The sequence below is a fragment of the Lichenostomus cassidix genome, chromosome Z (genome assembly GCF_008360975.1).
Source record: "Lichenostomus cassidix isolate B80296 chromosome Z, HeHo_3.0, whole genome shotgun sequence".
NCBI lineage: Eukaryota > Metazoa > Chordata > Aves > Passeriformes > Meliphagidae > Lichenostomus > Lichenostomus cassidix.
Window position 1 is genome coordinate 43,280,810 of NC_139511.1, and position 26,014 is coordinate 43,306,823.

A 26,014-nucleotide genomic window follows, 5' to 3' on the forward strand; every position below is an offset into this window, starting at 1 on the left:
AGAAATTAGTCCTTATGGAGATGGGAAGGCAGCCTAGCTGCCCTTGAACTCCAGGACAATGAAGACGCAGTTTTACCTGACAAGAAACGGCAATCTGATTCCAGAAGAGGCAGCATTCTGGCCTCTGTAATACAACGGATAGTTCCTTCTCTGGTGAAACAACATAAATAAAAAGAAAACACTACAAGAGTGGGCATGTTGCATTTTCAAGACTCTCTAAAAAATGTTTCTTCATTCTGAAATATTAGAATATTTTTTTTTCTTTTAACAGCCCTGTTAATAAAAGAAAAAAGCTCTAAAACAGAAGTACAAAGTTTAAAATACCAATAATACAGTTTTTAAGCAGCAGCCGCATGATTAATTCATCTCATTAAGTCCTCATACCAGAACTGATTTATGTTTGAAAGACAAGCCCTATGCAGAGGATAAAATCTGATGACAGACTTATAATGTTACCTTTGAAATCACTTGCTTCCTCAATTTGGTAAGAACTTTTTTATTGACAAGCAAACTCAGAAATGAGAAAGTGTTTATTATTTTGAGGAAAATTATCAGCAGAATTATGCATATCTTTCACCTTCTAATCTATCAAGCATAAATCTAAAATTAATAAACAAGTGAAAATAAATACAAATTAGGAAGCTCCTAAAACTACATTTATGTTTGCCCAATTAATTAGAAAAAGTGGACCTACAGCACAATTAGATAATGCATGACTAAATCATGCATGAATGCATAACTGGTAAGAACCTACTTCTTCGTAAATTTATAATGATTATATGCTAACACTGAAGATACATCAGTACTTGACTATATTATTACTAACAGTATATGTCTTCATCTTTTTGCAACACTTTTAATTTTAAATTACCTCAGAACACCTAAGAACGGCAAAGAAATACATATAAATCCCATGTGGACCTTCTAAACCTGCATTAACAGATGGATACACGCTGAAAACAGTGAGATGGGGAGCAAGATGGGGCAGGTGGGAGGGAAAAGCAGAGGGACAGTGGGGACAGAAAGACAGATTTAGAGCAAGAAAGACAGAGTGGGAAAGAGGCACAGGAAGCAGAAGAGAGAGCGAGACCAGAGTAGCAGGCAGAGTAGCAGGCAGAGATTGACTAGGGAAAGCACAAGAGTGTGTAGGGCAGAGAGAGCAGGCATGCTGGGAGAAGGAAAGGAGGAGCACCAGAGAGCAGGTGTGCATGGTCGGTGTGCACACAGCAGCAAGCACAGCCAGCAGGGCATGCATACAGTGCAGGGTGTGCACAGAGCACATAGACACTGGCAGCAGAGCACATGAGCATGGGGCAGACAGAGACAAAAACAAAGGGAGGCAGAGACAGGCAAGACAAAGTGAAAACAACCATCTCAAAGCCACCTGAAGGAGAGAATCACAGAATCATTATGGTTGGAAAAGACCTCCAAGATCATCAACCCTTGTCTGAACACCACCACACCAACAAACCATAGCACTAAGTGCCACATCCAGTTGTTCCTTGAACACTTCCAGGGACACTGACTCCAGCACCTCCCTGGTAAGTCCATTCCAATGCCTTACTGCCTTTCTGATGTCCAACACGGAACTCCCCTGGCACAGTTTGAGCCTATGCCCTCTTGTCCTGTTGCCATTTGCCTGGGAGAAGAGACTGACTACAACCTGACTACAACCTACTTTCAGGTAGCTGTAGAGAGAAATTAGGTCTCCCCTGAGTCTCCTTTTCCACAAGCTAAACAACTCCGGCTCATTCAGCCACTCTTACAGGACTTGTGTTCCAGACCCTTCACCAGCTCTGTTGCCCTTCTATGAACATGCTCCAGTGTCTCAATATCCCTCCTATAGTGAGGGAGGGAGGGGTCCAGAACCAGACACAGGATTTGAGATGTGGTTTCACCAGTGCTGAGCACAGGGGGCCATCCCTGCCCTGGTCCTGCTGGCCACACTATTGCTGATCCAGCCAGGATGCCATTGGCCTTCTTGGCCACCTGGGCACAGCTGGCTCATGTTCAGCTGCTGCCAACCAGCACTCCCAGATCCTTTTCTGGTTCCTTTTCTGTGCTCAACTAGTATCTGAAGTCATGACTTCAGATAGGCTGTATCATGCTGAAAAATATTTAGAAGCCATTTTAGCATAAATCAACTATAATTCCTTTAAAACATAACATTAACGTATGTGTCTGAGGTACCTAAATTTGCTTCAAGAAATTTCTTTCATACCAGTTTCTACCCTTCTGTATCTACATCTCCAAACAGAAGAAACCTACAGTGGTATATACTGATACTTATTTATACATAATTATATAAATCTCATCTGATTTATTTGATGGCTTTTTGGATTTTGGCATTAGTATCAATTACATATTTAATGTAAAAGTACTTGAGACAACTCAGAATTAGTTTTCTGAATGACCACTTTTTCTGTGAGCCAACAAACTATTTCAGCAGAGTGTTAAGATTATTAAGTAACCTTATCCACTTTCTTAAGATGTAACACAATTGAATTTTGTATTTTATAAAGAGCTGGTAACTCTTTACCGGTTAAATAGTCATCTTCCAAGCAAGGCTACTAGAATTGGCAATACCATGTGACTTTAGTTGCCATTTTAACCCTATATTCTGTATCCATTGGAGGCTTCACATTTGGTTCCACTTTTTGTCTCCATTGGGAACATTCAAGCACATCCAGAACAGCACACCTTAAATCCTATGTTCATTGTGTTTCAGGTGCTTGAAAACAATACTATAATTTTCCTCTTTCAAACTTAAGTAACAGCAGAACTTTGTGACATAATATTCTTCATAGCAATTAAATTCCAGGTGAGACTGTTCCAAAGCGATAGCAATCATATTTTAATATTACGGATATTACACCTTTTTCATCACTTATCCAATTACTGTGACATTTTCAAACTACTATAGTAGCTCTGCTGCAGTCCTCAAGAATTTAACAAATGCCTACAAGTTAAGTCATACTTTCACTACTTGCATGAGGCTTTAGAAGATACTCACTGCAAGGATATGTTTGTTGAATAACTTAACATTTCAGCCTACTACATAATTTTGCAAATTAGGAGCCAATTTCCATGAAGTGCAGGCTTTGGAGAAGATACACAAAATGGTCAGTCCAAATACTTCATTTCATTATCTCAAGGTCTAAAATAGAGTGTACAGTTTTTTAAAAGATGCACACCACTTCCATATGATGAAGAAGTTATGCACTCAGACCAATGAATATATAATTAATTACTGATTTCAGACACCTACTACAAAGTGGATGTATGAATAATAAAAATAGAACATCATCTTCTGTGAGTACTCTACCGTTCTGATAGCTAGTGCTGCATCCCTATCACACTCTAATTTAAGATCTTTATTTTTCATGCAATTTTAAAGAATCAACCATCAAATACCAATGAATTTAGACTTGGGAAAAAACGCCTCATGTCTGACACTTGCTGATAATAAGGCCTTTAACTGAGTTGTACTTGTCCCAGACTAACTATAGCAGTTCTAGAAAACATGCACGCAAACAATTCCACTGGTTTTAATAAGTGTCCACAAAGATATTACACACTGTTTACCTCATTCAAGATTACAGGATTGCTCTTAATGTAATTTTGCATGAAATTAAAATTAATTAGCTGACTCCCAGCTATAAAAGGAAAATTTTATCAGAAAATCTCTACAATGTGCTTAGAAAGTTATCAAACAAGCACTATGTAACTAGAGATAGGGAGAGGAAGAGGGAAAGATGGGGAAGGAAAATGAAAGGGAAAAGGAGAAAGCAAAATGGAAGGCAAAAACGAACTTCACGGTAATACAAACTGAACCATTGGAGCTGTTTGTGTACGCACAGAGTAACCAAGTGTAACTGAAGCTGTCAGGTAAACAAAAAGTAGGTTTACATGACTGCACCACCAGTGAGCTATCCAGCACATACATTACTGTGTTAGCTATAGCACAAGCAAGTATTCTCTACAAATGTGAAATGCAACTTTTTATACTCCTGTTTCTCATCATCTTCTTAGAAATAAAGGTAAAATACGCTGTCTTGCAAATGCTTCTGCAATAGCTGGAAGGTCAAAAAAGAATGGAAGTTGGAATGAGACAAAAAAAAAAAGAAGCAGGTTTAACCTAACAGGCTCCCGAATTAGAAAAGTAGTATTGAAAAGCTGTTGATTTCATGACAGCTTCTCTGAAAAAAGAAGCACCTGTGGAGCTTTTCGTGCAGCTTTAAAAGCGATCATCACTGTACTGGCGAAGCATTTGCAACCTACCCTCAGCTAGAGATGTACAGCTGTGCTTACTAAGATGCATGGGAATCTCGAGGTGTTGCATACTACTACTTTATTATGGAAACATGATAATCCACACATAATTTAAATCTTTTTCATATTGAAACACATGCATGCAAAAGGGCAACAGTGAGAAATTTCCAACTTAGAATCTGTCTTTCTCGAACATGTGGTTTTATGACCCTGTTTCTGCAATTATATACTGCATCTAGAACAGAAAATCTACAATAAATTAAAAAGGTTACTACAGAAAAGTATACACACTGTGCAATACTTGCATTGTCTAACATCCTTGCACTTTACTACCTTTATTCTCTCTGATTCAGATGGAAGAGACAATGCAAAAATTATGTACTCACTCTGCCTGTTGTTTTCTCAATGGGAAAACAAAATATTTTGCCTTCAACAATAGTGTATTCTGCGTAGCTATAAAGACTAAGGCATAGTTTGCATAGAAGATGACATAACAAAGTTAAAAACAATAAGAAGGCTTGCACAGAATCCATTTTCAGAACTGAAAATATGTACATTTTCATTTAATTTCTTTCTTCCCCAGTTTCCTCCTAATGAAATTAGTATTTTGAAACATATAAGTATTTAAACCCGCATGAACAAAATAGCTTCTATACTCAAGTATTCCAAATCGCAGTTTCTTTTAAATTATGAGGGCTAAAAATCATTGTTAATTCTAAAACTGAAACAGGAAAAATTCTGATATTGTCCAAGTAGCTTCATAAAAATCTCATCTTTTTTTCCCCCCATTTTTTATTTCTATTTGTCTTGCTAAAATTAAGCAGAGGAAAGGGGGGTGGGATAGAGTGATATGAATTTTCAAATATAGAATTTGTGGTTTTCCAATGGTCATATCCCTGCCAATTATTTAACATTTTAACTGCAAAATTAAAAGTTCACAGCATCTCTGAAATACATCATCCAACAGTATATATGAAAATTATTTCTCTTTCAACTGTTGACTGCAATAGTTTTGAAGCTTTTTGTTCTCCACACATTCAGAGCAGCCTAGTCTCTTGTTCTCAGTTGCAAAAAACGAAAACAAGAGACAGGATTATTTTAGACTCTAACCTGAAATGCTGCAGCCTCTGGCCTGCCCTTCAGCCCTTCCTCTGAAAAGGTCTCCAGGTGCAGTTTGGGTAGCTCCAGGGTGAAGTCATTCGTGGCTGCTGCAGTACACGGCAGCAAGGCCTGATCTCTGACCTAAAGGGAAAAAAACAGCATCAATGGTAATTCCCCTTCAGACACATTAACTGGGATGAACTGGGTCCCCTTGAGCCCACTGAGTGGACTTGCATTGATCGCTGGACCTGAAATCCATGAATAAATTTAGGACTAATTGATTTTTCGTTGCAAATAAATCTCTAATTCAGAGTGCTGGGAGAGAATGTTAAGAAGAAAAAGCATCTTCCCCTGTTCTGAAACGAGAAAAAAGACACTAAGGGCTCAGTAGCCCAGCTGGCATACACATTTCACAGATCTGTCGCCTATAAAAACCAGTAAGAAAAGAAGCAGTAACTGTGTTTCTAAGTGAAACAAACATGAGCTATGAAATTAAAAAGTTCATGTGATCTCACCAACAAGAAGCTGGCATGAGTTCTGTCTACTATGGTATCAGTCCTCCAGAAAGAGGTTCATTTGGAAACAACTCAGTTAAAGTCAGAATAAAATGAATAATCCACAAAGCAAAAGGAACTAACCTGTTGCTTTCCAATTAATAAGGGGGGTAAGTGAGGAGGAGGAGGAAGATGAAAATGTTACTAGATCGCTTTTTGCGGACTCGGTGTAAGACACAACACACTAAGCGGCTTCAATGGAGTTTTGTTCAGTTTCTAGGGGTGCCGTTCGGAGCGGGCGGGGCAGGATGCGCACAAAGCGCAGTCGGGCGCTGTCCGAGCGCTGTCCGAGCGCTGTCCGAGCACTGTCCGAGCACTGTCCGGCGGTGTCGGGCAGCTGGACGCGCGCAGGCCGAGCCGCCCGCGCGCCCTTGGTGTCGCAGTGCCACCTGCCGGCCGCGCGCGGCAGCGCCGCCCGCGCTTTTGTCCTCGGGCACGGCGCGGCACAGCGGGAACGCCGCACCGCTCCTGCAATCGCGGCGCTGCCCTGCCTATCGCGACATGTCGTGAGTCCGCCAGCACGGAGAGGCGATTATACGTATCTAACGCGCAGCTTTCACAGGCACACCGCTTACGTTCACACACCATCTAATGCCACGCACCCATTTTTCATTCTGGTTAATACAAAAATTACAATATCTGCCTCCAGGAGATCCCAGTAGTCAGATTATATTCTAATACAGATGGACAGACACACATACAAATATATGTTAGTACAAATGAATAGATTAAATCCATTCATTTGGCATACACTGCATCTGTTGAGCAGCAATAGTGAGTACTGCAAAAATAATTTACTGTCTTTAATGACCTAATACAGAGTCTGGTACTACAACATATACAGAATATATACTAAAACATATACTGGATATATACTAAATACATATAAATCAATAGATATACCATTTACTAAGTACTATTTAAATAAATTTCAGCTTTCGTTAGAGGCTGCCTTACCCACGGGTACACACCAAACATGAATTAAAACATAAGTCTATTCATTTTAAATCCCAGATTACTTTTCTGTAACCACTTACAAAATTAGATTTTTGTAAAATGTTGATTACGAGTGAACATATTTCAAATAATATCAGAGCCTTTGAAATCTGCTGTGATTGAAAGAAGCATGTGCAAATCTACTGATACAAAGAAGAAAAGATTTTATTTCATTCATTCCTCTGTTCTGTGGGAATAGGGAGCCCTGCATTTCCCAAGTTGACCTAAAGAATTCCTGTCAATACCTGTGGCTGCCAAACATATGCACTATGATGCAATTTTTATAACAGGAAAGGTCCTCTACACGTTTTTTGCACACATAGTGCACTAGGTTCAGGATATACAGTCCTATGGAACAAACATACTCTCTAGAGTGTTCTGTCAGCATGTGTAATTCTGGTCAGATGTTAACCTTGCTGAATATAACAAAATGCATTCCTTTAAATACACACACACACGCATGCACACGTGTGCACACTTGATTTACATTTTTATAGCTTATATATACACCAACTTTTCAGCGTCTTTGCTGCCAGTATGCACACAGATAAAAGAAAACATTAATGTGGATTAAGGTACTAAGAATTTATCAACATCAAACCACCAGTGTTTTGCCTTCTACCCTTCTGAACCGTAGTCAATAGATCTAAATATTTTACTGCACCCTGGCCAATTCATTGTTTGATGTTTAAAAACTCAAACAGAATCAAAGAAAATTTATTAAATTTCAGCCCCCAAATGAGATACTATTAGCTTTGAAAGTCAAGTTTAACTGCGATATTGATGATTCTCTTTTTTCTGTGACAAAATTCACAAGGGAAATCCCTATGTCAAAGTACAAAAGCAGATTGCTAATACTAGGGGGAAAAAAACAATGTATAAGCAATGTAGGTATAATACATACACAATACAGACAGTAGAAGTCCTTTTAACCCTATTAGTTTCAAACTCCCTATTTCAGTATTGGGATCTGACATGCACTGAACAACAAAATATAAAACCCATTTTTTAAATGGCTGCATTGTGGTAAACATATGGCATTAATACCGCTGCATCAGAAAAGTATGTATTAGCTTCTTAAACAGTATGATTTTTGATATGAGGATTCACAATTAAAAAAACAAACCCAACATTTTTTGTAAACACTTAGATTGTAGAGAGTACTTCTCATTATCAATATGCATACTAAGAAACTGAAAATTAAGGCAGGATTTTCCTTTGAAAAATACTCATGAGGGTTCAGGAAAAATTGTAAGAACAAAAGACTGGGTGTATACTGTACAAATACCACTACATTGTTTCACTAGAAGTGAAAACAGTCCAAGTTGCCTTACCTGTTCAAGGACTGGAAAACTATAATGGTCATGCCTGCATGGAATCATGCTGGAGAGACCATATCTATATAAAATCTTAGTTGAGAACTAGTTTAATAACTTCTCTCTACTGGCATTTTGAGATCCAGAAACAAAATGACAGAAGCTGGGAAACTGTATTTATTTCTTCATTCTTTAATGAAGTAAAAACAATACTCACACACAAACTTAGATTATAGAACCATGAGGCAAAGATAAAATGGGGAATTTAATTTCTTTTTCAAAAGAGGGGTTTATTTGGAAGCTCAACAGGCAAAAGAGCCATCCTATGCAGTTAAGCTTTAAAATGCAATTTTCAGAGCTTTTTTGTATTTAATGATATTTTTTTTCTCCATATGAAACCTAAAGCAAGACCATTTTCTAAGAGGTCTCCCTAGGCTGGAGAGTTTAATGTTAAAATCTAAAACACCTAATCAGCTAATCAGGCTTATTGCAGTGATTAAAAATGCCTAAAACCATTCACTTCCCCGTACTCTAAAATTAATACAGGGGAAAAATTATATAAACTTGTATTTATCCAATGCTAGTGAAGGTTTTGGCCATTTCTGATTTTGGTAAATGTAATTTTAGCTAAGACCATGAATAGTTGCAAGAGTGATTTTATACAGAGCATAGTTAAGTACTGTGACAGCATGCCTCTATGGATGATCATTAGATTTTTCAGTTTAGCCATGTATAAATACTGTCTGAAAACAGGCAAAATCACAAATGGATCCACACAACTCTATTACAATACTCAAAGCATTTTAAAATAAAGGACAATAGTGACTTATGACAGTGTTTAACTTTTTAATTAATTAAGAGAGCAACAAAGAAGACAACACTATAGCCACTCAATTTAAAATCAATAAAGTACTCATTAATTCAGATCAAAGCTGAAACTGAATAATAAACTGAAGTTACATTATTGACTGGACCAAGGTGTAGAATTTGATGGGCTAATTCTACATATCCAAAAATGAACTTTAAAATTGTCTGCTGCTCAAGATAACAATAATTTTGTCTATGGTCCACTCTGGTGCTCACTTTTGTTTTTCTCTGCACAGTTTGCTCTGGTATGTCCAGTTATGCCGGTAGTGACATGGTACTAAATGCTAGCAAGCTGTAAATGGCATGAGAATGTGCCCAGCCCTTCCTAATGTCTTTTCCCAGTTGCTATCTGACTGGTACAACAAACCTGAGATTTTCGTTTCTATTTTGTTCCTAATTCGATGCTTTCTTATGGCAAAAAGAAAATAAGATTATTTATGGATATAAACTTCACAATGTAAGCTATTTATGAGAACCTTTGTAAATTCAAAGTTCCCCAATTCTACATTAAAAATACTTATTTTTGAGCTTATTTTACTTTCACTTGCTACTACTTTTTTAATAGCTGATCATCTGCAATTTAAACAGCAGAACAAGACCTACAATGATTTGGTGGTAAGCGAATGGAAAACGGTGATTTAATCTGTTTGTCTTTGAGGCAAATTGCTGAATTTGATAATAACAGAATTTGATAGTAACAGAAGCTGCAAATACAGAAATCATTCTAAAATAGTACAAGCAAAATGGTTTCTACCACACTGCTATGTGTTCTGCATGTGACACATAACAGACAAAAATGGGTTTAGAACTTTTTGAAGTAGAAGAAATCAGTTTGAATGCAAACCACATCTTAGTCTTAATGACTGTCTTGCAAGTATGTGGCTGATATAGCTGCACAGCGTCCATCCCTCCAGGGCAGCATGAAGAGTGGGGGCCATACGACACAAGTCAAGACCATGCACATCTACCAGACATGCTCCTTTGCCATGGGAAGCATTTTAACAGAAATAAATTACATAGCAACTAATTTGAATGGGCAAGTATTTGTTATAGTGTTATAGCTATACAAATGATATGGGAACTAAGGAGAATAATAAAAATATATATATACATTGTTGGATAGACTTAAATTTTCATGATCACTTCCTATTATTTTCATATTTAGTATGAATTGTTAATGTTTTCTTACTCTGTACTAAAAATACAAGTGAATATACAGGAAGGAAGTTGCACCAACAATTTTACTGAATAGTGTTGATAACAGCAGTGCTTCAAGTAAGTTGCTGATATAGATAATTTTCCTCATGATATGTTCACACATGTGGGTTCTCTAGAAAGAAGTGATCCACCTAAGTGTTAGCCATTTAAGGGAATACAGACCCCAAATTATTTGCTGCGGGTTTGGCATATATAATATCCAAAGAAATACATCCCGCAGGACCTGGTCAGATCAAAAAGTCAATCTGTTAATATCAGCTGCTCTTAACACCAGAGTCTGAGTCTGCTCTGAGAGTAAGGAAATTATTGCAAAAAGTGTATATTAATCTAATTGAATGAGGACCTATACAATTTCAGATACAATATTTTCCATCAGGATGTTTTGGCAATCAAGGATCACTCCAGAAGTAAAGAGACTTCCTGTGACAAGACTGAGTACCTTAAACTGAAGGAACATTAAATCAAACACCTGAAAACTGGAAAACTATAGCCACAATTAGAGAGAAAATGAGGTAAGGAATGATATTTGGAACCAAAGTAGTCAATTGAACTGCAAGAACACCCCACCAAACCTTTCATTTTTTTCCCCGAGAAGGATAAAAACCAAGCTACACTAAACCACAACATATTTTACTTAGACAAAAGAGCGTCTTCTAGGAGGGAAAGGGAAAAAGAGCTACATGGTACAGTTTAATGGATACTTGTTATATGGACATCACAATTAGGTTTGAGTAGTCACTAAATGCCAGCAGATCATTGCACACTTTCACTAAAAGAAGGAATACATCCTCAAATGCAAGGGTCTGACTTCTGCTGATGGCAGAGGTTTAAATAGCATTTTGACACACCTTAGTGTAGGTAGCCATATATTATCGTAATTAGTTACAACAAATATTTCACTCAAAAGCGTAACTACTAAAAATTTCTCTTTTAGTATACAGATTCAGTGCCTATCCTTTCTGATTACTGCCATACAAATTTGCATTTAATTACAAAACAAGCCATTTCACAGGTGGTTTCTAAGAGAACATTAATTACTGCATAACAGTATTTGTGTAAGGAGACATATCTCATAAAACTCATGTTTTGGGTGTGCTTGGCTTCTTTTTTTTTTTTGGCTTTTTTTTCCCCCCTTCAAGACTAGTCAAGATTATGGAAATTAATTTTCAGAGCAGAGTACCATCCCAGACATACGTACAAAATTAGTTCAAGCTTTGTCATATTACTACATACACACAACTACATGGTCTGTTGAATAAGACATTAATTTGATCCAGAGCTGGTTTTTTGCAAATGTTGACCACTGCACCTAAGCTTCTCTGTAGCTGCAAGATGTGCACTATAATACATCCCCTAGGAACAGATTTCAGTGACCTTGGGCTGAAAACAAACCTATGTCTGGAGAAAATAACAGCTAATGTATTCAATAATTCCACAATTCTCCAAACAAGGATTTCTCCTTACTGAAAGCAAACTATACAAAAGTATTCAGCCTTTAAACAAAAATTAAAAAAAAAAAAAACACAAAAAACCCAACCCAACCAACCAAAACAAAACAAAACCCCTTGACAAAAATTGTAAAAAATAAATAAATTTTAAAAAACCCAAAACCAACAAAGAAAACCAAAAGACAAAGACAAATGCACTCTGAAATTAGTTATTTATATATGTCCAAAGTGAAAACACTTAAACACATGGATATGACATTCGGCAATGTCTTATCTTTACTTTGTGAAGGTTTTTAAATCCCTCTTGAGCTGGAGTACCATTTTTAGCTTGGCTAGGTCAGAATGACACTGAACAATATGAGTGATGACACACTAGACAGCTATATGGACAGAGTTGTCATCAGCAAGCCAGCTGTGCTAACACCTGTATGTCCTGCACAACTGATCTTTAGGAACACGGATCAAGAAAGTCAGATTACTAGGAGGGGAAACAGAAGTCATTCATCAAACACTGAAATTAAGAGGCACTCATTTGAGATGGAGGAGGAAAAAAAGTAGTATTTTTACTGCATTTTTTTCTTACCACAGAGAAATAATAGCTTGTTTCCTACTATAAACGTCTTACAGGAGTTATTTAGAATTTTAAGAATCTAATTGGGTCTTCTTTTTGATTTTTTCCGTGTACACATCCTCACGGTTTCAATAGGCTTGTGAAGGGCTAGTTTAGAGCAACCCAGGACCACAGTGATGGACAGACTTTGAGAAAACACACACAAGCAGGCTTCATTCTTAATGTGTCTAAACACACAGGAAAACCATCTTGGGAGTTTCACTAGGCTAGCCAAAAAAAATTAGGTTGAGATCTCTAACATAAGGGCTTTTAAATCATTATTGAGACAACTAAGTAATATGATGGACTATAGATCAGAGTTAACTAAGAGAAATGTGGCTGATCAGTATACCTAAATGTGTCAGGTCATATCTACAGCTAACTTAAAGACTCATAACTGTTCTGTTCTTCCAGGACCTGATCAATTTGTGGTCTCCTTGCTGCAACTAACAATTATTGCCACTCACACTGAGTGTTTTTACTGATGCAGTCACTTGTATATGGACTTAAATCTATTGTAAATTAATTCTTGGCAGGCCATAAAATTGTCATCATAAGGAAATGCATTTGATTGCTGTGGAGCACATCAGAAATAACTATCTACTGCTAAAACCTTACTAATTCTTATGTATTCAAAGGCCCACCCCATCTCCAACTGCCTCTTTGTTCTGTACAAAAAACCCCAAACCATTAAATTAGATAAAGAAAGATAATTCTGTCTTTGTATTTTTTACAAATACATGATACAGTGTTCATGTATTTTCTTCAACTGATATAACCATGGGACCCAGATCTCATAAACAGACAGTTTAGGGGCATTTCAGAGGAGACAACAGCATGGCACAACACAACAGTGGAAGGATTTCAAGTCATGACTGCTGACAGGTCTGCACGGACATTGTTCTGCCAGCTGGCATATGAACCTTTCAATCAGCAGAAATGAAGTGCACTACAGAAGTGGACAAAGAGTAGTTTTTATGACCAACTGCCAGAAGGAAAGGAGCACGCTGAATAGCTGCTTTCATCCCTGACCTGTCCCAAAATGTCAGAATGAGTAGGTTGCTAAGTGGTATTGGGAAAAACAGTGAGGACATCATATTTTATTAACCCGCTAAAACAGCCAAATCCTAAGCAGCCATGACAGGCTGAAAACTATGATAGACTAAGCTTGTCCAGATTTTAATAGTTAAGAGTACAAGGAGAAACAAACAATTTTCTGTCTCTGGGAAGGCTGGCTCACTGAAATGACTTTCCATGGTGGTATGTAGCAGAGGCTAAATGTAGAGAGCAGTGATTTAGGCAGGTTTATTTAGGCAGGCTGAAATGGAAGCAGCTATAGCAGTGTACCAGGTGCGGCCTCTGGGAGGACGGACGAGTGCAGGACCAAGCTGGTTCCAGACCCACCTCAGGACACAGCTAAGCCCCACAGCCCTGCTGGTGGGCCCTCTGTGAAAATGAATTTAAGAATAGGAAAAATCCACTACACAGGCAGAAAAGAAGGGAAGTAAAAGACTGAACATCAAAGTCAGAGAAGTGGGGAGGAAATGCTTGAGGCACAGGATTAGGTATTTGCCCTGTAGCCGACAGAGAGAACTATGCCAGAGCACATGTCCACATGATATTACATGAAGGATCCCATGCCAGAGTAGGTGGATAGTTCCTGAAGGAATTGAAATCCATGGAGAGTCCACACTGAAGCAGGTACTCTTGAAGGATGACAGCCCACATGGAGAGCCCACAGTGGTGCAGAGAAACAGCATGAGCACATAGGAGCAATACAAAGGGAAGGCTGACGATTTTAGCAGGGATAGTGTAAAATTATTTCTTCCTCTGATGGGATTACAGGATCACAGAATCACAGAATATTCTGAGTTGGAAGGGACTCACAAGGATCATCAAGTCTGACTCTTAAATGAATGGCCCATACAGGGATTGAACCCACAACCTTGGCATTATTACCATAATTAATACATGATTAACTACACGTTAAAGAATCTAGTTGTAGAAATTTAACAGATCTAATGTGTCTTATGCTCTGTATTCAACCAGGATATTAAGAAGTAAAGAAGAAATTAATAATGGGATAGAGTTTATCAACAAGCATAACAAGGGTCTATTTATAACAAAAATAACCTCAACTCTTTGAGGGGGAAGTGTTTCAAGAAATAACTTATTTTTCATACATAAAAAAGGACTGCTCGGGGGTTTTAAAATAAGACATGCTCTTAAATTATTTTTCTTTTTATTAGAAAACATTTTAAGAAAACTCTTTATGTTTGAACTTCAAGTAGATGGAATTTCCTTTCAGAACTCTTTCAGTAAAAATTAATTTATTTATGCTATCATTTTGCTATTACCTTCTGGTCATCTTCAGTATTTTAAGAATAAAACTGAACCAAATCAAAATCCTCCTGAGGTCTCTGTTTGCCCTTGGTGATATTCTGTTTTGGTTTTTTTCACTTGTTAAAATATTCACTTTGCATTTAGATATTTGTCCATAATATTTATATGGTATAAGATGAAGAAAGGAAATTTCTTGTGGAAATAATTCAGCTCCAGGAGTAGCACAGAGATAGCTAATGTGACAAGACCCAGGATAAGACAAAAAATAAACTTCTAAAGAACATCTTGTAATTTATGAAGGACATGGAACTAGTTGCTAAAAATATTTTCTATCCTAGCATATCCAGTTCTCAAGTTCTTCACCAGTTATGCATTATAAATATTCAGGTTGATTAAAAAGGTTGCTCTGCAATGGTCTTGAAAGAATCATTCTGGGCACAAGTATGCACAAGCACTTTTTGGCAACGTCAAATGCATGATACTGGATGTTCCATCCAGTCATGGTTGGGAGTAGAAAGTGGTGTAGTGGTATGTTAGAAGCATGCACAGAGATTTTCTCCCTCAGCTCTGATTTCTCTTACTTTTCTTGCTGAATATTACATCCCGGTATACCCACAGGCAGGTGACCTAGTACCTTCATTGCTGACTTTTGGAATTCTTGAAAGGATAGAGCACAGAGAAGAATGAGGCCACTTTAATGGATCAGAGTATACTATCTTATCCTGAGTCAAAGTAAGATTACTAAGGATGTCTGTATAATCCCTCTGAGGTCTATAGGTAAAAATTTAGCATTATGCATTAATAATACAGATTCTGCAAGTGATGCAGTGGAATTTTGTGGATATTTGCTCATGAATACATCAACGGAAAAATACCAAAACCTTCCATTTCAAACTCCCCTAAGTATAACTGCAGTTAATAGTAGTACTTGTTCAACTTCAGATGATTCTGAACTTTACCCATTTTCTTTTGATTTCTTTTAAAACAAAAGTAATTCCCAGAATTTATAGTGGAGAAAGATGGGTTTATGGCTCCTTTACTAGTATTTAATCCACTTGGTCATGTTCTGATTTTTCACTGTGTGAGAAACCCTTTAAGAACAACAGTGTAAACTTGGTAGTTTACACATAAGCCATGTTCACTAATGCTAGATAATTAGTTACCATTATGATGTAGGGTTTACATTTCAGATATTTCCCAAACAAAGATCAATAATTTCCCTTTGTGCTTCTAGGAGAAATGGTATGTCAAATTATGAATGATTTACAATCAATTTTTTTAGTTCCTGCAGAAAGGAGCATCCTGCCATTTCTAATTCTTATGTTTTCCTCATTCTTTAGGTTGACAAACCAGAAAGGATAAATTATTCTGCTACTCACTACTGTGCTATGTGGGCTTAACAACTTTGTACATCAAGAATTAAGAAGCAAAATGGTAACTAAAATTTAAAAAAATATGGCAATTTCTCAGTCAATTCACTGCATCAGGTTAATCAGTACTAAGCACGTTACCTTCTCTATAGCCTTTCCCCAAACACTTCAATCCTTGTGCATATAACAGCATTGCTTTCAAAACCAATCCAGAACAATAAATTCTCAATGCCAAGGACATTACATGTATCTCTTACTGCAAAAACACAGCAGTTTCTGCTTGACATGGATTTCTAAGCTTAAAAGAAGCCAGTATGAAAAAAGCAGGGGCAAAAAGCGAGAGTCTCTACGAGCACAGTTTGCTGCAGCTAAAACACAGAGATTTAGGTTCTGTCACTTTCTTCAACATTAAAGGAAAGAAAGACTTGAAAAGTTATATGAAAGTTATATTAGCAACAGTTTTGGTGAACACAGAAACTGAAATGAAGAATAAATTCCCATGTTGCTGGGAATTCAAGATGTGATAAGGGAAATTAACACTCCAAGGCAATAAAAACACTTATTTTTCATTGTGTTGCTCTAGACTGAAAAGAGTTATAAAACAATCAACCATTAGAGCTACAGGTAAAACCAGACCTTTCTCCTAATAATTAATATACAAAACTTTGCTGGGCTTTCAAATAATACTGTATCAGGACAAAATAGTGCAAGCCAAAGAGACTACTTAAGATACTCAATTTAAAAAATGTTCTAAAAAAGTATCATGAAAGTTTCTGACTAGAGGTTACAACTTAGTTTTTTGTCACATATCAAAGATTGAAGTAGTTTACACAAAGCCAAATGTTTCATGGCCACCATGAATGTGACATGACCAAATGACCTCTGACTTACACAGCACAGACTTAACACCACAGGAATTGTCATCTGTTTGGATATTCAATAGACTTTACTTGCTAACCAGGAAGAGTGCTCTCTGTGATTAAGGGTACGAAAGTGGATTTTATAGTAAGTTTTGTATTAAAAAAAAGAAGTTTCTGTACTACAAAATTGTATTTTATTTCACTAAAAATGCATAGTTTTTTTAGGATAAAAGCAGTTGAAGGTGGAAACAAACTCTAAGGAAAGGAAATCACTTTACAATTTCTACTCCTCTCCTTTCCTGCGCAAAAGCAGTTGTAAAACTTTAATATCTTTGGAAATACAAAGAGGAATCCCTTTGAATTCTTACCTTATGAAGAGTGTCTTCCACAGCTTTCATATGACTAATGATCAATTCTTTATCTCTATTATAAGAGGAAAAAAAAGAGGTAGATCAGAGAACTGAAACTCAACCGATTTAGAAATTAATTTTCTGCTACTTTTTAACTATTATGTCTTTTCAAATAATCGTTGATAACTCAAACTGTTATGTTTTTGTCTTCTTTTTATATCTCCAATGCAAACCTGAAAAAATAGCCCATGTGTCACTATTTGGCATGTTTCCAAATGAAATCTGTTTCTGTTGTGGACTACCAATTAAACCAGTCATAATTATGGGCATATTAATGAACAACTATTGTGTTCTTGGAGAAGAAATCTGCAGCTTTAGATATAAAGGGAATGTTGAATTGAGTCCACGCTCTAGCAGGAAGAGAACACATGCTCATACATTTCCAAAAGAAGTCCAGGCAAGGATCCTATCCTAACAAATGGGAGGTCTGGAGAATGAAACAACTCCCTTATGCCTTTTTGTAGATTAGGGCTTCACTAAGAATGACAGCTTTCATCAGCTATGCTGCCATGAAAAACCTTGGCCTCAACTCATTATTGAAAGAAATAGAATTGAAGTTGTATAACACCATATGACTATGGAGAAAGGACAGCACAACCAACAAAACACCGTAGGATGTCAAATGGAATCCATGCCAGAAAAGCTAATACACCTTAATATTCCAGGACTGTCTTTTATTTTCCTAGCTATGTGTATATTTTGTTTGAGCTTCTACAATACCTAAACCAGAATTCATAGAATCAGTATGATTTAGGTTGGAAAAGACCCTTAAGATCACTAAATCCAACTATTACTCCACCACTAAAAGGTCGCCCCAGGGGCCACATCTACATATCTTTTAAATATCTCTAGGGATGGTGACTCCCCAACTTCCCTTGGCAGCATGTCCCAGTGCTTGACACCACTTTCAGGGAAGAAATTTTTCCTAATATCCCATATAAACTTCTCGTGGCACAACCTGAAGCCATTTCCTCTTGTCCTATCCCTTGTTACTTGGGAGAACAGACCAAGCCCCACTTCACTACAACCTGCTTTCCGGTAGCTGTGGAGAGTGATAAGATCTTCCCTCAGCCTCTTTTTCTCCAGTCAAAATCATGGCATTCTTCCCCATGGAATGGCTGCTCCTTTCTCATCTCTGGATTCACACATACTATCTTAATAGCAAATACAGAAAGGTGGCCAGAAGAGTGGAATTGGCTTTTACACTCCTAGAAAAACCACATAGACTTTTCTTTTTTCAGGATCCTGCCTTTCTTTGGAGTAGACAGTACCAAGGGTACTTGGTTACTGGCTGGGGTTAAACCACAACACACAGAAATTACCAAAAGCCTACTAAATTTTTGTCAAGTTCACTGTTTCAGACACTTTCATTAATATTGTTTCTCACCCAGGAGGAAAGTGGAAAGAACTGCTGGCCACCACTAAAAGAAAACCAAGACAGCCATTCTTAGACTGAGCTGGACATCTTGCTGTCTTTTAAAGCCCTACAGATATTCAGGAAAGAAACTGAAAGACACCCATGCATTGCTTACAATCACTTAGGTCATGGAATAGATATTAAAATAAGATTTTCCAGATAAGAGCAAAGTCTACTTACCTACTTTCTTTATATATTCCAAAGGGAAAAAAAGACACTTGTTATGAAGAGTTGGTAGAATAGTGACTGGTTTGAGAGCTTTCACAATAAAATAACCTTTTCTGAATATAAGAATGGCCATGGGAATGATCCTGACTGGAGTGCATAAAATAGGTTGGAGTAGAGTGAAAATGGGCAAGCTTTCAAGAACAAATACTTCTTTTTCAGGTCATAATCTGCTTTGATACACTCAAATCAAATAATATTTGTCATTTTAATTAGATTGTTAAACATTTCACTGACAAATATATTAATTACATTATTTTGCTGGTGCATAAAACCCTCAAAGCTTCTAAGCTATTGTTCTTCAGAGGTCAAATGTACCCCAGGTATAATGAGAAATTTTTATTTTAAATTGAACTTTTTAAAAATCTTGGCCATGAACCAATAATATTCAAAGTGCATACTACTGTAACAGCAATAGATAGCAAAGTCTGAAAGGATTATAATTTTATCTGACTATATAACTCTAAGAGGTTAGTAATAATCTCATTCAAGTCAATGGAACAGCTTTTGACTACCAATATTTTCAAAAATGATCCCTGAACATTTCCTTCCACTCTTGAAGTTATAGTGTAAAAAGACATGGGGGTTACATCTAAATTAAAAACTCACTCAAATCAGCAGATCTATCTATACTATTCCACAGATAAGACTAGGTCCAAAATGGATTTCAGCCCCTTTAGCAGCTAAGACCTGTCACCTTGCTGATGTTTCTGCATTTATTATAAATAAATTGTATCTCTTTCTTAAAGGTATCATGAAAATAGAAAGAACAAACAATATTTTCTTAAATAAACAGAATGTGAAGGATCTACCAAAGAGATGTTGTCAAATCAGTAAGATAATTGGCAGACAAAATGCTTATGCTATTTCAGGACCAAGAATTTGTAGTACCATTATGGGATAACTACAGAAAATGTAACATGTAGTTTCTTGAAATAACAGGTTTTTTTTGGAGGACTATCACTGAATTTCAAAGAGAGGCAGATGTACTTTTGTTTTCTAGCATTACATTAGCCAAGGCTAAAACCCTGTGCATGAAAGTAAGAATTGATCTTTTGTCCGTTTTAAGTGATCTCCCCAAGGTCCCAGTGCTCACTTCGCTGCCGTGCAGAGGGCACTCTCTGCATCACGGAGGCTCTCGTTCAGTCGACGCTTGTCCTGCTCCAGCTGGGTAAGAAGTCTATTTTGCTGACGCAGAAATCGATCTCTTCTCCTCAGCTCCATCGTTGCCTCGGAGAGACTCTGCAAGCAGACAGAAAGCACAGTTACTTGTCAGCCCAAATAATTAACTTCAGTTTATGCCATAGGCTATTAAACAAAGTGGAAAACAGACTGACTGTGAAGTAGATTTGGACCATTGAATACTAAGGTTTTATGAATTCTCTTGCAAAAACATTACTGACTCAGAACCCCCCAGTTTTTAGAATATTGACTACGTACAAATATATTTATAAAATAAAATTATTTTTTGATCAAGCAGGGACATACACTATGCTACAGGTACTATATTTACAAATACCAGATCTAAACACAAAGGAAATAATCAAGAGTACAGTATTAAAGAACACAGAATATTCTCAAAAATTAATTGAAAATAAACATTAAATAAAAGAATTCACAAAAATAGAGAATAAACAAAGAAGCATTTATTTAATATTCTGCACTATTCAGAAGTTCCAGTAAAATTATTAATCTAATATTCTGCTAGTGCATCAAGTATCAATTTTGCTGCATTTTCTGCTAAGAATAGATCACTATTTTATGGTGCTTTTACTATTTTAACACTGGCTTTCCAATAAGCAAAATAGTATGTGTATTTTTTTTAACATTTCTCTCTGGTTTAGAATTAACACAACATGCTTTAATCAATTCAGATTAATCCAATAGATGAAAAATAGCACACAGAACTAATTAATACAGAACCTGGCTAGTTTCTACTCCTTTCTGCTGGGATAAATCAATACATTTATAGACTGGAGTAATCATAATTTGATTTCATAATTTGTTAAATGTTACATTTTACTTACAGCTATTAATTGTCTTTTTAGAAAGAAATTATAATAGGTCGTTATAAACATTCTTTTACAAATAGCATATTTCCTGATATATTCTAAAACAATATAAAAGACTGCATAGTTGCAAGACTGAGCTCTTGCACACCTTGTTTTCAAAATTTATGGGTATGTTTTCTGCTTAAATTCTAAGAATGCTCTGTGTAATTTATACTCAGAAGTACTTGTCGTGGACTGTGGCACATGGAGGTGTACTATGCTGTGGAGATGTATGAAGAACAGTATATAAAAAAGGCCAACAAAAGTTTGGAGGGTACTTAAAACTCAACTTATCTAAAAAAGTTTCAGACCTATCTAAGGGTCAGAGGCACTTCAAAAAATATTATGATAAATTTCTATAAAATAGCAAAGTACAGCACAGGACTGCATAATTCTGCAAAATAAACTGCAATCTGTGCACTGACATAAGTTTTCTTCTAACATTCCTAAAGAGAAAAAGACAATCAGTTACTTCAATGGTGTATTTTGAAGGTACAGCACCATTACCTGTTCAGCAATTTTCAAAATCTAGGCTGAAATTAATCACAGCTGTAAGAAGAATCTTTTTTAAAAAAGTTTATTTCAGAAACTGTATACCCCAGAAATGTTAATGTTAGTCTTGCTCAAATGACTGCAGGTTGAATAACTCTATTCTGACTCTTAGTCATTATTTTCAATGAACAATTTTGATATGTTTCACCTACAGAAAGATAAACACACAGATATCATTTACCTACTGCACAAAGACATCCAAAACCTGAAGTCTTGCTTTCAAAAATTCTACCCTAATGCCACGGGCAGCTATCAAAGCCCTGTCTGAACAGATTAATTTGTGAATAATCAGATTTTCAGAAATGTTATTTCCAAGAAACCAGATGTGGATTTGCATGGATAAAGGGATCCATTTCTAATTCAAAACCAGAGCATTATCTTCTTCCAATTATTGTGATTACTGTTTGCTTGGCTAATTCAGCATGGAGGAAAGAGTTCTGAAAACCAAGCCAAATCACCCTCCACCCATATTTCCACCTTTGACAAACAGAATATATTGAACATAGAAAAAGGTCTCTATTACCAACACTTTGTCCAACCCACTTTCCCACCTGACTGAAAAACCTGGTTTTAAGTAGTTTCTGCTAGTATTTTGATGCAAGCTATCTTTGGATGTAGAGGCTGTTGGACGGATTTTAGCTCCAAGATCCTAGCTGTCTAAAAGTAGAAGACAGGATAATAGGAACATTGTGCATATTTATTTCATTTTTATAGTTAGCTATCCTTCTGCAGGGGTAGAAGACTTGTCCAGTCCCACATAAAGCTTTCATCACTGACCACAAACAGTGAAGAGACCCACTAGTCAAAATCTTCTGAGAACTGCTAACTAATCTAGGTTACACATTGCAAACACATGCCTATTAATGAGACAATAGCAGGCCCTGACTCTTTTAAGGGGCACGACCAGCAATTCACACTAGCTGGTGATGAAGCAATATAGAAATGGTTAAATCAAGTATCTCGCTGAAGAGCTGCTCTATTATATTCAAAAAGAACACATTTACAGAAATCTCCAAAGGATTCAGACTTTATCTACAAGTAATATCTCAATATCTAAGCAAAATGGAAACTGATTTGAGCACTCCAAAAGCAGTTGCAGCAATTACTTGAAGCTTCTTGCTACTGTGGGTTAAAGTCAAGCCTTGGAAATGTTCAAATACAGTGTGGTGTATTATAAAATAATGGCTGGCAAGCCTCTTTTTTTGCTTCTTGAGATTGATCTAATTAAAACCCTTGATAAACTTTATGGACTCTAATATTTCCAGCTGAGTGACTGAAACCAAGAGGGTGTGCCTCAAGGCAGCAAGGCAACAATGATAAGCAGCAGGTTAGCCACTAATTTCTCAGCTAGGGTAGATTGTGAAAGTGTGATGTTCTGATATCCAAGAAAGTGTTCAGGAGAGAATAGGATAAATCAAGTTTAATAACTCTGCTCCTAATTGTTCCCTCAATGCTCCACTCTAATTACTTGGAGAACTCTCCTGACTGTCACCTGATATTAAGTTGTTGGAGGCTGAGTGTGGAGCAGTGAGATAATCAATAAACATTTAGTGGGGAGAAGAATGAAGATCCCGTTAAGCAGTGGGAACCTGCAGCACCCAAAGCCCTTCTGCTCATGAGAAAACCTATGGGAGAGCCATAGTGATTGCAAAGCAATAATCCAAAGCACTGGTTTTAGGCTTTGAGGCCTTTAGGCAACAGTACATTTGAGAAAAAAAGGTTAACACGGTCACCCTAATTACAGCCCATTTTCACATTCTTCATATATAAGCAAAGACAAGCCAATTAGGTAGAAAGGAAGATAAGGGAAGTTTTATTTGTATACTAATTAAACCCCTGATGAAATTAAAGGAAAAACATACAGCTCTGTAATTGTGTCTGAGAAAGGTCACTTCAGGTTCAGTTATCAGAAAAGCACAGCCTTGAGATATTTCACTTAATCCACAATATAGCCCTTATTTTGCCCCCCAGGTCTTAGTATTTACAAAAATAAGAAAATTTCAAAACCTGATAATGCATTTATCTTGAAATGTTTTCTGTGGACAATTACAACTGTTAGAAAGTTGAGGCTAACTATGATAAGAATGAATGTTTTAAAAACCTAGTATGTTTGCACATAGTTCTGTGAAGATGCTGAGCTTTCACTTTCAAGTACAAGTGATTCTGAACCAACTTAGAAACTAAACTCCACTTTATTAACATTCTGTAAAATGCCAGTTATCTGTCTTACTCAGGTTTTTAGGCATTCAGGTGCTAATTCAAGCATCACAGCATTCGTTCCCCTCCAGTGTGCCAAAATCTCATACATCAGTTGAGTTTTCCTCAGAATTCTTAGAAGGAGTTTCCTTTAGAGACATTTAGATTTAGACTTTTTTTCCCTCACAAATTAAGCATGAAAAAACATTTGTTGGAGAGAACAAGAAGCAACTGATAGCACTGAAGAAAAACCTCATTGGCTGTCTGTTGGTTTAGTCCTTCCACAAGCTTCCTTTAACACATTTAGGTTTGCAGTGAGGAATCTTTTTATTCAAAACCCATTACAAAAGCAAATCAAAGTTTAACATTGTCATTCTTTACTCATAAAAAGGCACTCTATTCAAAAGACAACAGATGGACAATTGCTCTAGATGAACAATGACAGTCATACAGTTTAAATTCATGCAAAGCATGTGTGACACATTTATACTGAGACTGTATTTTCTAAGATCTACTAAAGCTAGATCAAACTGCTTAGTAAATTAATTTAAATTACACAGACACAACAGTACAAAATATGCTAACACACTGGAGTATGTGTATTATGAACTAATTTGTGAAATTGAAAATTTTCCAGATGAAGTTTTATATGTATATTCTCAATTTAGATGCAAAATATTACTTTTTAAAAAATATATCCTGAAAGCTGTCCTATACACACAACTAATAAAATTTCACAATTAAAAAAGTATAGAAAGTTTAGTCTGCAACCATTCCTTCAGCAGTTTAAACACATTTCACATAATTCTTGTTGACAAACATCATCTTCAGGATGATCTCTAAGTGCCCCTCGAAAGTCTGCAAGTACCCTAGAATAGTCTGCACCTTCAAATGGTTCTGATCCAAAATGTACAAAAAGCTACATTAATATTTAATGTTTACCACATTTTTAGTGTGCATGACTGCAATGCAAACCAAATACATCAGCTCAAATTATACAGCTGAAATTCCACAGGATGTTTTCTAAAAAGAATCCCTATTTATCAAGAAGAAATAAAAATGAAGCTTCTTCTATCAAAAGACTGGATTAAAAATCTTGGGGAAAAAAGTTCTGTGACAAAAAAAATTCAAAACTGAGCCTTCTCATCAATACTTAAAATCAAACATGTGTAAGAAGTATATTGAGACCGATGTCAAGAAGTAAGATGAATTTACACTTCTCCAACAGAAACTAAACTACAGTATCAACATGCTATATCTGGATTCACTGTGTGTTTCAGTGTCTGCAGTAGTGTCTTAAAACAGTTTGCAATGAATGCCATGTGGCTGATCCGCTCTTGCAAAGCAGAACTAACCTGAGACTGACCACCAATGACATCCCTTCAAAAACAAATGCTTTCCTATGCCCTTTAAATTTCTCTAGGAAATGAAATATGAGTGCTAGAAAAGGACACTTGAATGAGCTGTATCTGCTTTGCAGAAAAAAAAACAGTGATTTTTTCAACCTCTTTGCTACTTGACCTTCATCCTGGCAACAGCAATCTTTTCGTATACTGGCACTGAGAGAAAGGACATACCTGACGTCTCTTCTCTGACTTATGTGATACAGCATGGAAGCAGTTGAAAACAGTTTACAGATCTCAGAGTATCTAACAAGGTGAAAAATGCTCTTCATGTCTTTTTAAGTGCCTTGTGTAACATAATGAGGCTATGAGTGGGTCTATTAAGCAAAATGAATACCAACCAGAACAATAATTTAAATAAACAACCAACTGGTGAAATACTGGTGAATGAAGGGATACTTGCAGACATACTTTCACATTTCTAACACAATGTCAAATACAATCACTTGTGATTGTTTTACATGGAAAATTCTCATAATACTGGAGTACAAACTATGATTTCTCCAAATCAGTATCAAAAATGTCAAGCAATCATTTAAAGATAATTATGAGTTAAGTGACAGTAGATGTAGCTCTAAAAACAGTTGTAATACACAGCTACTGTACAAGATCTAGAGCCTGAGTATTAAGAAACACTTAAATTAAATTTTATTTGAGAGTCACTCAATGGATGGGATAGGGAAAATGCACTCATTCTCATTTTGCAAGAGATTTTTCTTACAAAAGTCACTTGAAATTTGAGGCATTCGTGTCATGATAGCAAACGGCATTACCTATGTATATCCAGACAACAGTTTGTTTATTG

General features: G+C 36.5%; 1 protein-coding gene across 1 annotated transcript in view; it reads right to left on the bottom strand.

Moving 5' to 3' along the window:
• The window catches only part of CCDC171 (coiled-coil domain containing 171), a 160,889-nt gene that overhangs the window by 37,131 nt on the left and 97,744 nt on the right, over positions 1-26,014 (bottom strand). The window contains exons 21-23 of the mRNA XM_085042372.1: positions 20,104-20,249; positions 17,324-17,378; positions 5,383-5,514 (exon numbers count right to left, since the gene is read on the bottom strand). Of these exons, the coding sequence (XP_084898498.1) occupies positions 5,383-5,514; positions 17,324-17,378; positions 20,104-20,249 (333 nt within the window). The remainder of the gene's footprint in view (positions 1-5,382; positions 5,515-17,323; positions 17,379-20,103; positions 20,250-26,014) is intronic.